At 41.4% G+C, this 15820-nt stretch overlaps 1 protein-coding gene across 5 annotated transcripts in view; it reads right to left on the minus strand.

The window, feature by feature from the left end:
- The window catches only part of SEPTIN10 (septin 10), a 46196-nt gene that overhangs the window by 15364 nt on the left and 15012 nt on the right, over positions 1-15820 (minus strand). For all 5 annotated transcript variants that reach the window (XM_043917910.1, XM_043917911.1, XM_043917909.1 and 2 more), the window contains exons 2-8: positions 14570-14638; positions 10578-10695; positions 9969-10164; positions 7894-8080; positions 4597-4758; positions 3066-3162; positions 1800-1968 (exon numbers count right to left, since the gene is read on the minus strand). In XM_043917910.1, coding sequence (XP_043773845.1) covers positions 1800-1968; positions 3066-3162; positions 4597-4758; positions 7894-8080; positions 9969-10164; positions 10578-10695; positions 14570-14638 — 998 coding nt within the window. The remainder of the gene's footprint in view (positions 1-1799; positions 1969-3065; positions 3163-4596; positions 4759-7893; positions 8081-9968; positions 10165-10577; positions 10696-14569; positions 14639-15820) is intronic.

The following is a 15820-nucleotide window of genomic DNA, read 5'->3' on the forward strand; positions in this document are numbered from 1 at the left end:
ACCTGTCTCCTGTCGTATTGCTATTCTACTTCTCCCCACAGGAGGCATCTTGGTGGGACAGCCAGTCAGGCTCACACCCACCCTGCCAAGACATGCGCACACGTCCTATGTTGGGCCCATTAGACATCCCACTTTCCTGGAAGAAAGACTGGAAATGGTCTGTTCATTCTTCCACTCCAGCAGTACAATGAAACTGCTGGTTTTCTCCCTTTGAACCTGCAAGCCCTGGCCAGCACCGTACTCGTGACTGACATGGCCTGCTCTTCTGAGAATGGCAAAGGAAGAGACTGGACTATATCACACTGCTGTACAGCCACAGCACAACCTGGTCCCCATCAACACGGCCCACCTCTCCCTTCCTGAGTCCTATTAACTTCACCTTCCAGTTCCACTGGAAGGGGTAAATACGCATCTGACCACCCCACTCCCCGCACCACTACCAAGCCCCTGTGTTTGTGCCTGGATGCCCATAGCAGCCTCCCGCCTGGGTCTCCTCATGCCCAGCTTCTGCTCATTATAACAGGGCAGGAGCGTCCTCCTCCCACCCCACCCTGGGGCCCTCTATCCCATGGTGCACATCTACCCACTGACCAGCAGGACGTACCTGGACTGGATGGGGATCTTAACTTAAATGTGATTCTTAGGCTCCATACCCAGAAATTCTGAGCCTGCATTTCTACATCACCCACAGGTGACTGATGACTGATCTATCCCTCTTCTCCTTCATGCACATGGAGACCCCTGTATAACCTCAGACTTGGAAGAATGAGAAATGAAGCCTCCTCTGGGAAACACTAGGGATGCCAGTGCTGGACAATTTCTCTTCAGCAGAGAAAATCACTTTACTAGAACCAGTCTGTTATAGCACACCCAAAATTGGTGAGGAGGGTGAGGTACATAGAATTCTTAGTTTATTATGCTGCCAGAGCTAAAACACTCATTAATCTGTAGAATGGAAAAGTTTAGCCTCACCTGATATTAAACCTTCCCGAAGGTCACGTGCAGTGGCAGCTGGCTCCAGGGCTCCCCCCTCCCATGGTGTTTGCTCTGGTGCGGACAGGACACCAGGGAGGGGCTGCAAAGTCAGTAATGAGATGCCAAGGAACTCTTGGTCCCATAGCAGATTTAAAACAGTGCTGGTCCTGAGCAGAATTGTTCAGGAATGTGACATAAAAATAAACCTGATTTAGCACGTTTGCATAATTTAATTTAAAAAAAAAAGACCTCAGGACTGTAGCAGCATATAAAATAACAAAAGAAGTTCCAACAACACTTAATGCTCTAACCATTGAGCAAGTTATAGTTCCTGTAACTTATGGTAATATCTTTAGTCTAACCTCTGACTCCCCACAAAAATGTTCATGCTTCCTTTATAAGAAATTTTCCTACATTTAGTTATTCCAGAACTTCCATCAGGATGAAAGACAACAGCTTCATAGTTTATTTAATGATTCCTATTACAAATTTTTTAATAATAATATACTTTCATTTTTTTCATATAAATACAAAATTAAAATCAAATAATGAGAGCTTTTTCCTTTGGTTACTCACTTCAGCAGGTACTGAAATCCTGAGATTCTACCCTGTGTTCTTCCTTCTACTTAACTCCCTGAGTCGGATGAGGACTTAGAGACCTCCAAGAGCAAGAAGCCTTCCAGTAATTCAAGCATCATAGAAAGCGTGATAATAAATCATCATCAAGTGGTCTTTCACAGTGTGGGAGATTCTCCCGTCATCCTGGATAGATAAAGAGGTACCATCCTCCCCACCACCACCTCCTCCCGTGGCTGGCTGCTCACCTGAGTGGCTGGTTCTCTGGGCCCACGTCCATGAAGCCCATCTCCTCCAGCTTGCGGCGCCGGTACAGCTCATAGTGCCTTGTGTGGGTCTGGTCTCGAAGATCCTCCATGTTTGTACAAATGAGCATCTCCCGGAGCTTGACAAAGTCGCAGTGGTTTTCATTCTCCACTAGCCAGAGAAATAGAAAATACCAAGAGTGACTTTCAATCCTGACACACAATTGGTATTTGTTGAATAGATGAGTAAATGCAAACATATTTGAAAGAAGCAACAGTGAAATGATCAATCTAAGAGCCATGGCTGTTTCACCCAAGTAGCCAAGGAAGCACTTCTTGTATCACACACACCAAATTACAGGTAGTACTCATTAACAGACCAGAGCACTGGCTTAAATTTGGTAGCCAAGGGAAACAGAAAAGAAATATATTCTATCTGGTACGATATGCTCTACTAATTTCACTAATATTTTGTTACCAGTTTATAAACCATCCTCAGGACATTTCACATACCACTTGAGAAGAGTATGTAACATTTTTTCACTAAAACTTCAAGGTGGTAAATTCTGCACACTCAACAACACCATCTGTGCCTGCTGTGATTATCAAATCTTTGTCCAACATGATGCCACATTTGTGGTCCTGCGTTAGGTACCTAATTGTGACCAATAGTTGTAAATACAATTACCTTTATATTTTCTAAACATTAAAAATGTTAAGTTTTGTCAATATTTTCCACTAAATAAAACATCTGTCAATTAAAAAAAACAGCACTGAGAAACCAGTATCAGCAGGGGTAATCTATTCCCCATTAGTTAGTACCATGAGTGAATGAACCAGATAGTTAATTTCATACTCATTGTAATGTTAGATACATGCTAAAAATCTTAATTTGGCTGACTGGGAAATAGTTGACAATACTTTGATAAGTAAAAATATATAAATTTATAAGGAGGTTTATTGTGTTCCAGAATTATCTAGTAATTAATTTTTGTACTATGTTTAAACAATACTATTTACACTCAAATTCTGTTCAAAGTACCCAACTAGTGGTTCCCACCTTCTGAGTGTCTTAGCACACCTTGACAGGTAACTAACTGGTCTAACGCAAGAAGTGGGGAGGCTCTATTTGGCTTTGCAGACATGGCTAAAACGTCAGCCCTTCCGACAGCTAGTCAGAACCCAAAATAAGCATTGCCTGAGAGGATGCACTAAATGCAGCTTTTAGACTGTCAGGCAAGCACACATGTCCTTGTAGATCTCCTTTACCTTGTACAACGCCCCAGGGATACTGGCGAGCTTTGACCATCTTATTTCCAACTTTCACTTCATCCATACTTCCCACCACAGCAAATGGCAGGTGTCCCTGGAAAGGAGCCAGCATATCAATCACATCTCATACCAATGACAACAGAGAAAAGGACATTTACTAAGTGATAAGTGTGTTAAAGTCAAATGGTCTGCTGTGCCTTAGCTTTTAAAACCTGCCCTGTGAATACATGCCAGCTGTTCTACAGTCATCCTCAGGCCCTACAGAGAAAAATAGTTACTGAGAATACCCCACATGCATTCCAACTTTGCTATAAGGATACAAAAAAAAGAATTCTAGCACAGGTATCATTTACCTCATGGTCTTGGATATAAAAGACAATGTTGAAGAAATCACATACACACCATATATGGTATATAACTATATTTAGGGTATACCTACATACATAACACCAATATCAAGTAGTATTTAAGTCCCAAACTATGCTAACTACAAATGTTACAGAAGTTCAAAGGACTGAGAGATCTCTGTGACAGGAAGACACAACCAAGCTGGAGACAGAGCAAGCAGCATAGGAAGAAATAGCAAAGCAAGAAGACGATTGTGAAAAAAGACACAGTGGCTGGATTTAATGGCAGTGAGGAGACTGTCCTGTCAGACACTGAGAATTAATTTAGGGAAAAATCTAATGTAAACAGTATATGTTTAATATTTAATGATTGACAGTGTGTAGTCTCTTAATTGTTACCCTCTGAAAACTTATTCCAGGTGGGCACACACACAAAAAATCAGATATAAAGAGTTTAACACACAGGGTTTAATATCACTTCCTTTACATAAGTCAGCTTTTTACATATTTAGTTTAAGTATCTTAATATGGACAAAGTGTGAAAAAATCAGGAAAGGAAAAGAGGAGAAATGGAATGAACAGGTACTGAATGTCACTGCCAAGCAGTGAACAAAGCTGCCTCCTCACAACAGTGAGCCCTGTTTTATAGGTAAGTTAACAGTCTCAGGAAAATGGGGAGCCCCATTTTATACGTAAGTTAACAGTCTCAGTGAGGTTAGGAAGTTCCACAAGAACTCTAAAACCTTTGATCCATCAAAATCCAACCAAGTATTTAAGAAATTTGGTAGCCTGAAGTAACACAGAGGACTTAGTCATCTTTAATCATACTGTTATGTATAATTAAAATATATACTAAATATGTTCTATATTAAAACACAAAAGTTATGTGAGTATTTCACATGTACTTGTGACACTATAAGGGAGGAACTTAAATACTAGATTAGAAAGCTCCCTGTAAAGTCTCTCAGGAGGGAGGCTGTGCCATCTTCTGTCCTTAAAGACAGGACCGAAAGGACTCTTACTAAGGAAATAAAAAATGGTCCCACAGAAGGAGAATCCCATTCTCATAAGTGTATCACTTAATTTAGGTGAAAGTAGGGAGGGAAGAAAAATGCTCACAAAAGTAGTAGCAATGTTACTTTTTTCGTATATTAAACAGAATGATTCAGTTAAGAGCTTACATTCATTGAAGCATTGATCTTAGCAATAGTTTCATCATCTGTTGGGAAATGGTATATCTGAACACCATTGCTGACCAGTTCACTCATGAGCTTGATCTTAAACTTCTGTAATTCAGTTTTAGAAATTGCATCTGCTTTGGCAATCACTGGTATAATGTTCACCTATTAAGAATAAAGGAAAACAAAATCTCATGATCGAGGATTTATTTTTTAATAACAAAGTTTCTGAATTCAAAACCACTCTGACAGATTTCCTTAGGACAGGCAAACTATGGTCCACTCATTGCCTGTTTACATAGGTAAAGAGTTCCTGGAACACAGCCAAGCCCACTCATTATACATCATGTATTTCCTGTGATCACTTTCATTCTGTAACAGCAGAAGTAGGCCTGGCCCTTCAAGGGAAAAGCTTGAAGGCTCCTGATGTAGAAATCACGGCTTCATTCTTACAGACAGCCCTACACAGCCATTCCTGCAAATGCTGGGCTGGTAATAACTGCTTTTCAGAAGCAGAGCTCTTACAAAGTTTCATCTTTCAACTGAAGTCAGGTTCAGAAATCTCACATTTTCCCCTCTGTCTCTTACAATTCCATCATACACAAAATAAGTAGAATGTAAGAGATGAGCTGAAATCACCTGCATAATTCACTAAGAATTTTTATCTGTTAAAAATCTCAGCACTAAGTAATCTGGTGACTGATTTCAGCAGACCTATGGGTCAGGCCACAGGCCTCCCCTGCCTCTCACTGAAGCAAGCCCCTTTTCCCAGTGAATGCATCTGATCTGACCCCACTGTCAGAATCTTACCCATAGGTCGACAGAGGGAAATTTTATGGATACCAACTACAAACATTCACAACTCAAAGGAATTAGTTTTTCAGCATTATTTAAAAGTCCTGTCACTGGCCAGAGTGGAAGAGATGTGGGGACATGAAGACTAACCTGCAAGGCTAGTTCTGTGAGATTTTTAAAAAATACTTATTTATTTGTATTTATTTATTTGGCTGTGCCGGGTCCGAGTTGTGGCATGTGGGATCTTCAGTCTTCATTGTGGCATGCAGGATCTAGTTCCCTGACCAGGAATTGAACCTGGGCCCCCTGCACAGGGGGAGCACAGATTCTTAGCCACTGGACCACCTTGGGAAGTCCCAGTTCTGTAAGATTAATGTATCCACAAAGGAGTGATATCACCACAGATTAAAGGGTTTGTATGTTTTTCATTATTTATTAGCTTGTTTTTAGTGAAAAACTTCAGGCTGAGTAGTCACATATGTTCAAAGAGTGAACTGTCAGTATAATTTTCAGAGTAGAAATGAAAACTAAAATAATTCTTTTTCTATTCTTGAAACTCTTTGTCTTCTCCAGCTTCACAGTGATTTACAGTGTGTACATTTGGATTTATTAGTCTTAAATATGTTCCAAAGGGGATAAAGATTTTTCCAACCATGAAATAAACTTTCCAGCAATTTTGGGTAAACACCTTTCAAGATAAGTTAGTCAAAGTATATAAAAATTTGATGCCAAGTTCTTGATTTCAGTATCATATATACTTAGATATTCAGTAAACTGTGCCAAGTTATACTTCTAACTGATTCCAGGATCAGTAGCAGAAGCACCCAGTGTATGTAGCTGACATTAAGCTTTCTCACTGTAGTGTGAAAACCTGACTGACATTTGACTGCTGAGGCATCTGTTTCAGATGTCCATTAGAATAAACAGCCAGCACCTGAGGACACAGCTACTGGCTGTCATCAGGTAAGGAATAGGCCACCCTCCTGGAGGACTCCTTTCAGAAAGCCTAGGTGACCTACCTCTCCCTTCAGGCCCCAAGTCCCACGGAGGTGCTTTAAAGTCACCCACAAAGAAGGAACTGGAGAGGCCCGAGATGCCCCGCCCTCAGACCCTGATAAAGGCTAATCGCTCTCTCGAGACCTTTTCCCTCCCTTCCTCTTCCCCCCGCACCTGCTGCGCTGTGTACACTCAGATCCTGTAGGAACAACCCTTGATCCTCAGAGTCCCCCAGTGCTTGTTGCTGGGGTGCCGCCTGGGATTCTAAGAACCACGAGGGCCGGCCCAGTGTCCCTGGATGTGGGAGAGCGTGTGAGGGCCCACTGTGAGTAAATGTAGGTATGGAGCACATCACATTCCCAGCCAAGCTCATCACCATCAGTGGGCTGAAGGACACAACACAGGCTGAAAGCAGATGTCCCCACGGATGGGGACACATCACCTGCACGGGTAATTCCCCGTGTAGAGCACTGGAGTCATCTTTTAAGAACAAGATGCACTATCGATTTAATCACCCTCACACCTCTTTCAGAAGTAGACGCTCTTCTAGTTTTGATTTTAAAAGTGAAGAAACTGAAGCTCAGAGTGGTGGAAGCTTGCCAAGAACACGGGGCGATCAAGTAGCAGAGCAGCCCTGAAAGAACCCCCACAACTCCACACAGACCTCAGCCTGGAGCTCTGTCTGCCTGAGATGAAGTTGCCCACTCCTGTGTTCATGTCCCTTTAGTAAGGGTGGATTTCTACACGTCAGACTCAATTGTGAAGATAACTGGCTGAATGGTTACAATATCCCATCAGGTGAACAGACTCTCACCCAAGCTCCTCCAGGTTTGTCTCAGCCAGGGGACCACAGTGCTGGTCTCTGCACCTAGATGCCCGCCGCCTGCCTCCCACACTGACTCCTGCACAGAAGGCAGCCCTGGTAGACCCCATGCTCTCCCAGTGCCAGCTCACAGGCTGCTCAGCCAGGGCACAGGGGAACCCTGGAGACCTTTTTAGTGTGAGAGTGAGTCTTTATCCTTTAAACAAAAAAACCTGAAGTGAGTTAATTTCTGGATACTACTACTTACAGCTCCCTGAATTTATATATAGCTCATTGGCTCAGAAATTAAAAATAGGTTTTCTGGATACAGTTCAAATTAAAATTAATTTACTGTATGAGACTTTAGATCTTAATCTTCATCAGTGAGCTTCTTATCATTTAATAGTGTCATAAAGTAAAATTAGTGTCAAATAAATTCTATAGTTAAATGAAAATGAATACACATATTCTGACATGCAATTTAATCACTAAAAAAGGACTGAAATTTTATGCTAACACTTTTTCTTTGTATCTCATCTTCCAAACTGAATTTCTCTGGAAAATATCCTAAAATTGAAACTTGTTAAATGTTTTAAAAATACACAGAATGAGACAGTTATGACATATGCACATATCATAAATATATTTATATATTTAATAGTTCACTCTAAATCCTGAAATGCAACCATTGGCTGTTTCAGACCCACCTTGCTGTCCAGGCTCTTCATGGCCAAGAGATCCAGTGTCTTCAGGGAGTGGCCTGTCGGGGAGATGAAGTAGAGGCACACGTGCACACGGGAGTCATGGTAATTAAAGAGAGAACGCTTGATCTTCAGCTCTTCTTGGAGGTAAGCTTCAAACTGAGCATCTATGTAGTCAACTATTGGTTGGTAGCTGAAAAAATATTTAAATATTTAATACAATATATTCATAGTATCTTGATAAAGTATTTGCATAAATTTAAAGTTTGAAATTTGTTTTTTCACTAGTGAACAAAACAGTTGACTTCTACGCTAAATAGATAACTTCAGTAATAAAACAAATGTGCAAATGTGCAGGTACAGAGGCAGTACTTTGAAACTGTCAGAACCACCTGTGCTTTAAGTGGTCTTACAGAAATGACCCTGAATGTGCCTCTCACACTCATTCACACCTGGAGCCCTCTGGCATGGCTCCCCAAACCTGCCAGGCTGCTGAAGGAGGATAGGCATCTAACTGCAACCATGCTGGACATCGCATATTACCCTACACGAGTATCAGCAACCTAAAAGTTATTTAGGTCAAACTCCATAACTTCTTGTTCTGAAATTAAGTTTGTGTGGCATGGAAGCATGAACGTGGTAAGGAAAGGGCATACCCACATGGAAGCATCCTAACCGGTGACTCAGGCACAGCTCCATTCTCGTTTATTTACCAGCAGAGGAAGCCGACAGGCTTAGTCCTTGCCTGGATCCATCCTCCTGCCTCAAACGCCTGACCCCAAGAGAAAGCACTGCCCTGGGGCTGCAGAGCAGCCCCTCGCCCTCTGGGAAGAACTGACCTGTGGGCATGTGAGGAGAGGACCCAAAACTATAGACATTTCCTATAACCATCTTGGTGGTAGATAGAAAACTACACATTTGTCAAAATTAAGTTGTACACTTAAACCAATGCATCTTATTTATTGTATGTAAATTTTACACATCAATAAAACTTATTTATAAACAAATTAGAAAGGAAGAACAAATGCCATTATTTGCAGACTATACTATTGCATACATAGAAAACCTAAACAAATTTATTAGAGATGCATTAACTAGAATTAACCAGAGAATACACAGAAGTTTCTGTGTACAAGGTCAATTATATTTCCACACATTAAATGGAAAATGAAATATTTGTAAAAGATATCATTTATGGGATCATCAAAAATACCAAATATCTAAGGATAAATTTAAGTAAAGCTTTACATAATTCCTATATAGAAAACTAAAAAAAAGCCATGTGTCATGGGCCTTTGCCTCCTCCACTAATCTACTTCTTCCAGAAAGCCCACAAAAATTGTTTCTTGAAATCTATAGCAGAACACACAAATGTGCTGAACAGGTTAAAACATAATGCGAGTCAGTTTTATAACATATTTTCCCTTTAAAGCAAACTTTTAGGACCTAGAAAACTACCTCTAAAATAATGAAAGTATATGAATTTCAAAAAGGAAAAAGAACGAACAGTCATTGCCCAGTCTGTTTCCTCCTTTTATGGCTTAATTTTCATATTTAAGCCAAAATCATCTTTGTAATACCATAGGAGAAATAATGACAAAAAATAGTAACCTAATACAAAATATAAATTAAAACTGAATCATCACACCTTTCCTGCAATGCTTAATCTGGCTAATTTAGTTAGAACTTCACAAAAAAATTCATGTACCATGGATTTGGTGATTATGTATTTGCCATGTATGCCTGTTTTTTTTTTTTTTCTCAACAAGTCTTGCCTGAAAATTAGTAAAAATCACTTAATATACACCAAACTGTCATATCAGGAAAAAATTAAAACTATTTTTGCTATCATGCACACTTTAAAAGTGTGATTCAAATTACTCTAAAGAAAATAGACAACTGGACAGAAAAATGTCAATTTCTCAACAAAAACAAAATATTGCTTTATTATTTAAAGAATTTAAGTCTGGGAAGAAAGGCATGGGTTTCTACAGATTAAAATCAAATCAGCACACAGGCCAAGAAGGCAGATATCCTATAATAAGAAAAAACCTGTTTTATTACTAGAGGAAAGCACGTACCTCTCTTCTTTGTTTATTTGGTCACCAAATCCCACTGTATTCACAATGGTTAGTTTCAATCGAACGTTACTTTCCTGGAGTTCATATGTCTGTGCTTTAAGTCTAACATGTGGGTAAAAATGTGAGGATTCATGGTCTTCAAAATTAGTATTAAACAATGTGTCAATCAGCGTTGATTTTCCAATTCCAGTCTCCCCTGAAAGAAATGCAGGTACATATTCATATTCACAGGTGCACAGGATGGATGAAAAACAGAACAGTAAACTCTTACAGTGATTTGGTTTCATGAATCCCAAATATTTCAAATATTGCAAGGGCTGGATTGTCCCTGAAAGAAGTACATGCTAAGGTCGTTCATTCTAAGCTGAGCATAAAAATGAGTCCTGTATGCTGAGTTACTCAGAACTCTGAAGAAGGCACTGAAATGTTTAAAGAACAAAGAGAAAGCGTAAAGCAGCACGGCTAAGAAAAAACTGATAGAATTTAAATAACTGAAAAAAATCTATACTCATGCTCTCAGGTTGCTCAGATGGGCACCATACTGCCCATCCCAAGAAGGAGGTGAGCACAGGAGCAGGATGAAAACGTCTGGACAGGCTGGGCACTCACCCACACAGAGAATGTTAAAGCAGAAGCCTTGCTGGATCGACCTGTTGACCAGCTGATCAGGCAGACTCTCAAAACCAACATGGCCAGACATGGTTAAAGAGCGAGGACCTTCTTTTTGCTGCAAGAAAACAAAAACCATGGCAACAGTTTTTTAAAGTTTTACTGAGACAGAATATAGGCACATTGGAAAGCACAGACATAATTTATTAAAAAAACTAAAGACTTTTTCGATCATTATACCTCCCCCAGGATACAACTGGTTTGTGAGAAACCTGTGTCCAGACCCTCAAAACGTATTTCTTATTATCTTCCTATGATGACGGCCTGACACCATTTGTAACATTAAAATATTTGATTTCCCCACACAGGAAAATACTCAAACTATGGCATAATCATTCACAAAATGGAGTGTGGTACGTAAAAGTCATGAAAGATGTTTATGATGAATTTTAGATATAAATTGTCACATTACAATGTCAAGTGAAAGAGGTACAGCACAAAGTTACAGATGGAGTTCCAGCTCACAGTCGTGGCAGAGTAACTTATGTCACACTCACCTCCTTGCTGGTAAGTTACAGTCAGCTCCCTCAAGTCACTGAAACCAAAGGCAGAGAGACTGTGGAGTGAGGGACACACCTTGTAGCTTCTCCCCTGAAGGCAGACCCAGCCACTGCTGTACAAGCAGACAGAGCTCAGGAGGGAACTAGTCTTACTGGGTTCAGAAGCCAGTGGAGACAAGGGCAGGCAGGTCAGCTGAAAGGGGAAATTCCAGAAAGGAGGGAGTCCACAGTCGGCACACACACCCCTCAAGTCTTTGGCTGAGTGCTGACCTACACATGAACAGGGAAATGGGAATTGGAATGGCCAGCCTGGGGAGCTTAGACTTTTAAGTCTATAAGTTAAAGGACTCAGTAAACGCATGAAAACCTACATGGGCCTCATTTTAGGAGTAAGGATCACATCCCAGCACTCAGAAATCCTCCCTCGTGCTGAAGGCACACCTGAAGTAGACCTGCTGCAACAGAGATGAGTGTGACCAGCCAGTGACTCACTAGTGCCTGCTGGACCAGAGGCCAGCACCTCTACAGTGTGTATCCACAACAGCTAACTGTGCAGTCAAAGTACTACACAGAAAGAAGCAAAACACAGTTCACAGTTCACAGTCAAGGAACAAGAAAACAGTCAACAGAACAAGATCCACATAGAAGCCACATGTTGAATTAGCTGGTAAGAACTTTAACTCTGACAAATATGTTGAAAAGAAAAATGTTCTCTTTCTCTACAGAAGAGATACATATGACAGGTGACGTGACAGGGAATTATAAGAGAAACAAGAAAGCTCTCAACAACAACAAAAGGTGACAAATAAAATTCCTGGAATGGAAAAATGCAACATCAGAAATAAAATAGTATTAACAGCAGATCAAACAACGGGAGAAAGACTTGTTCAATATCATATCCATGCTAAATATCTTTGTCCAAGCTAAAAATCTCTCATTGAAAAGATAAAACTATAACAGAGCCTAAAAATACTGGCACAATATCAAATGATCTAACACACCTACAGTGGGAATGCTGGATGGAAAAGAGATGGGAGCAGGGGATGGAGGACAGAAATTTGTAAGTAATAGTGACTGATAATATTCTAATTGTTTCAGCATGAACTCAGAGATCCAAGAACTTCAGCAAACTGCAAACAAACAAAAGCAAAGGAATCCACAGCCAGGCACATCAGAGCAAACCATTTAAAAGTAAGAATGGAGAAAGATCTACAAGCAGCCGGGGTGGCAAGACATATTACAGACAAGTAAAACATAAAATGATCACAGTATTGGCATAAAAAACAGTGTAAACCAAAAGACAACAGAACGACATCAGTAAAATGCCAAAATTAAGAAAATGACAACTCAGGATTCTTTATTTTTCTAAAATTTGTTTATTTCTTTATGGCTACACTAGGTCTTTGTTGCTGGGTTCTCTCTGGTTGTGACGAGCAGGGCTACTCTCTAGTCATGGTGCGAGGGCTTCTCATTGCAATGGTTTCTCATTGCAGTAGCATGGCGTATAGGCTTAGTTCTCGGACCAAAGGATCAAAGCCCTGTCCCCTGCACTGGCAGGCAAATTCTTAACCACTGGGCCACCAGGAAAGTCCCTGACAACCCAGAATTCTGTATCCAATGAAAATATCCCTCACAGGTGAGGGCAAAATGAAAACATCTTCACACAAAATCTAAGAATTTTACTGTAAGGAGGCCTTACCTGGTAAGAAATATTAAAAATTCTCAAAAGAAAGGAAAATGACAACAGATGGAAACTCATCTACAAAAAGGATGAAGATTGTCAGAAAGGTAAAAATATGGGTAAATACAAGAGAATTTTTTGCATGTTTTAATTTCTTGAAAATATAGATTGACTGTTTAAAGCACTAACAACAGTGTGATGCAGGACTTATGATACGTGGAGAAGGGGGATGTGTGACCGCGACAGCACAGATGGGAGGGGAGGAGTCACCCTGCTGTAAGACTTATACACTGTCCATGAGTTGCCATCACACTGCTCAAAGGCAGTGAGGGGTAAGTGAAAGCCCACATCAATTGCTGTTTAAAAAAAAAGAAGTTTAGCTAGTAAGCCAAGAATGGAGATAAAATGCAACCATAAAAATACTCCATTAATTTAAAAGGAGGCAGGAAAATAAAAAAATGAAAGACTAAATGGGACAAATAGGAAATAAATGGCCAGTTGGCAGAATGAAACCAGCCGTGTTTGTAGTTACAGGGAAGTGGTCCCAGCCAGCTGTCCAGTAGACCCTTCCGTGACAATGCCAAGCTGCCAAAGGAACCACTAGCCACATGCAGACATGGCACACCTGGTCGTGACACATGCAACTGAGGAAGGAACTTTTAAATTTTATTTAATTTTAACTAATCTAAATATCCAGGTGTGGCTAGTGGCCACTATATTGGACAGTGCAGGTCTAAGCTTTTCAAATAAAAGGAAATTGTCAGACTGGATGAAAGAGCAAGACCCAACTCTGTACTGTCAATGCAGTAACTGACAAGCTCATTGTAAAATTTACATGGGAAGCCAGAGGACTTAGCATCGCCAGAATCACTGTGCAGAAGAACAACCTGAAGGATGCACACTACTTAGTCTAAGGCTGAAGTCACCAAGTAGCGTGGTGTTGTGACTGTCTACTACTTACCTACAATTTAACAAAGAGGAGGGGCTGGAGAACATGAGGACTAAACAGTGAGCACTCAGTGCACCAGTCACCGAGCAATTACAGTAGATTCAGTAAAGCAACGTGTCAGAAGGCAGGTTAGGAGTAACTCAGAAAGTCTATGAGGTGGTAAAATAAAGATGGATAGGCTACTCTTACCAGTAAGAGAGCAAGAATGAACAAATCACCATTTATCAAAACTATGGGGACTTCAGTATGTGTGGAGGAAGAGAAGAGACTACAGAGCACAGAACTGCAGGAAACCAATCGTGATCACCTGTGCTCACATTTGCAGTTTTCTTTTTTAAAAAACAACTCACCTTGTTCACCAGATTAAATTTACCTCCTCTCTTTTAAAATAACTTTTTACTAAAAAAACTACCAAAACCCATCCTCCTGCGCAAGTACATTCAGAACCCCCTTGGAACCATGAAAGTCTGACGCTATGCTCAGGAAGGCTCCTACAGGGCCATCCCATGGCACCACGCCTTGTCATCACCAAAGTCGGTAAGGACGCCTGCCAGAGCAGGGCCAGCTCCCCCGACCGCTGTGGCAGAGGTGGAATCTGAATCTGCTTGACATCAGGCAGGGTAGAGACACTGTGGCCACTCAACAGTGATTCAGTTCATTACTAATTTTGAACTTGGATCAGTGTTCACAATTAATTCATATTCAAGGTGAGTACCAACAACAGTCTGTCTAAAACTGTCGCATCCTGAAACCACAGAGGCATCCACAATACAAGGTGAGTCTACTTAAGAGACATACTCACTTTCTGTTCATGGTCAGATACTTGTGAGGACGTATGAGCTGTTTTTGTTGTAATGTGAGACTGAAAGAGCTGAAAAAGAAAACACAGATGTTACTAGAAAAAAAAACAAACCTATATCTAAGTAATATATTAATAGTTATATTAAAAAGGAATTCTAGTATTGTCATTATCACCAGGCTTTGACTTGTGATCTACACAAGGTTTTCTTGCTGGAAGGATATCTGCAGAGGTCAGTACCATGTGATAGTCAACACGATACACATTATTGCACTTACACCTTCACTCACAAAAAGGTAAAAGTTATCATAACAGAACCCCTGCTATAGCCATCCCCAGGCTAATGGGGCCCAAGCAGCTGTGGGGTTATCAGAGTAATGCTGCCTCAAGAGCACTCCATCCTGGCATGCAGCACAGGACATGGAGAAAACATGTCCTTTTTAAAAAGTAACAGTAACATGGATGTAGTAAGAAAAAGAGGAAACAGTGCCAGTCGAGAGAGAACAGAGAGCAGACTAAGTTGCCTCCTCCCCTGACCCCTGCAAGCTGGCAGTTCTCTCCCCAGGGGGTAGAGGCGGCCTGGAGTGCGAATGCACAGTGTCTGTGGCTCATGACTGGTGATCTGCAGTGATTGTCCTTCCCACCTAATCTGTGGTGGGGACCACGTCAGCAGAGCGTGAGCTACCCCCCTCCCTTCCTCCCTCCCTCCCAGGACAGTGCCTCTTCTGTAAACTGCACAACATGCAGATGCACCATCTTTAACTGCAACAGCTGCACTGCAGCGAACATCAGCTTGCCTAGACGTGGGACTAAGGGGAACCTGATGCTGCGGCAAGGGAGGGCTATGTGTGGCACCTTGAACCCCAACACATGGGGCGGCCAGGACTGCATTCTACAGAACACTAATGACCCCTTCCCATGGTACTTTCTGGGTAACATGAGCTCTTGAAGGTGGGCCCTGGGACCTCACCAGGCACCTTGAGCAGCCAGCTGAGCGCACTGTGCTGGGAGTGGCTCTGGCCAGTGGGAATGTGCTGTGTATTAAGAGACAGCCAGGTCCCGGGGTGAACACAGGAACTGGTGTATGTGTAAGAGAAAAGCACCTTGATACAAAGCCCACCAGAACTGGACTAGTGTGGCTTTAACTGTACACACACTGCCCTAACTTCCCCCACCCCTGCCACCACGTGTCACATGAGCTGGAGCGCACACCCCCAGTCTGCGCCAGCACAGAGGAGCCAGAGAACTGGGAAG

The sequence above is a fragment of the Cervus elaphus genome, chromosome 11 (assembly GCF_910594005.1).
Source record: "Cervus elaphus chromosome 11, mCerEla1.1, whole genome shotgun sequence".
Taxonomy (NCBI): domain Eukaryota; kingdom Metazoa; phylum Chordata; class Mammalia; order Artiodactyla; family Cervidae; genus Cervus; species Cervus elaphus.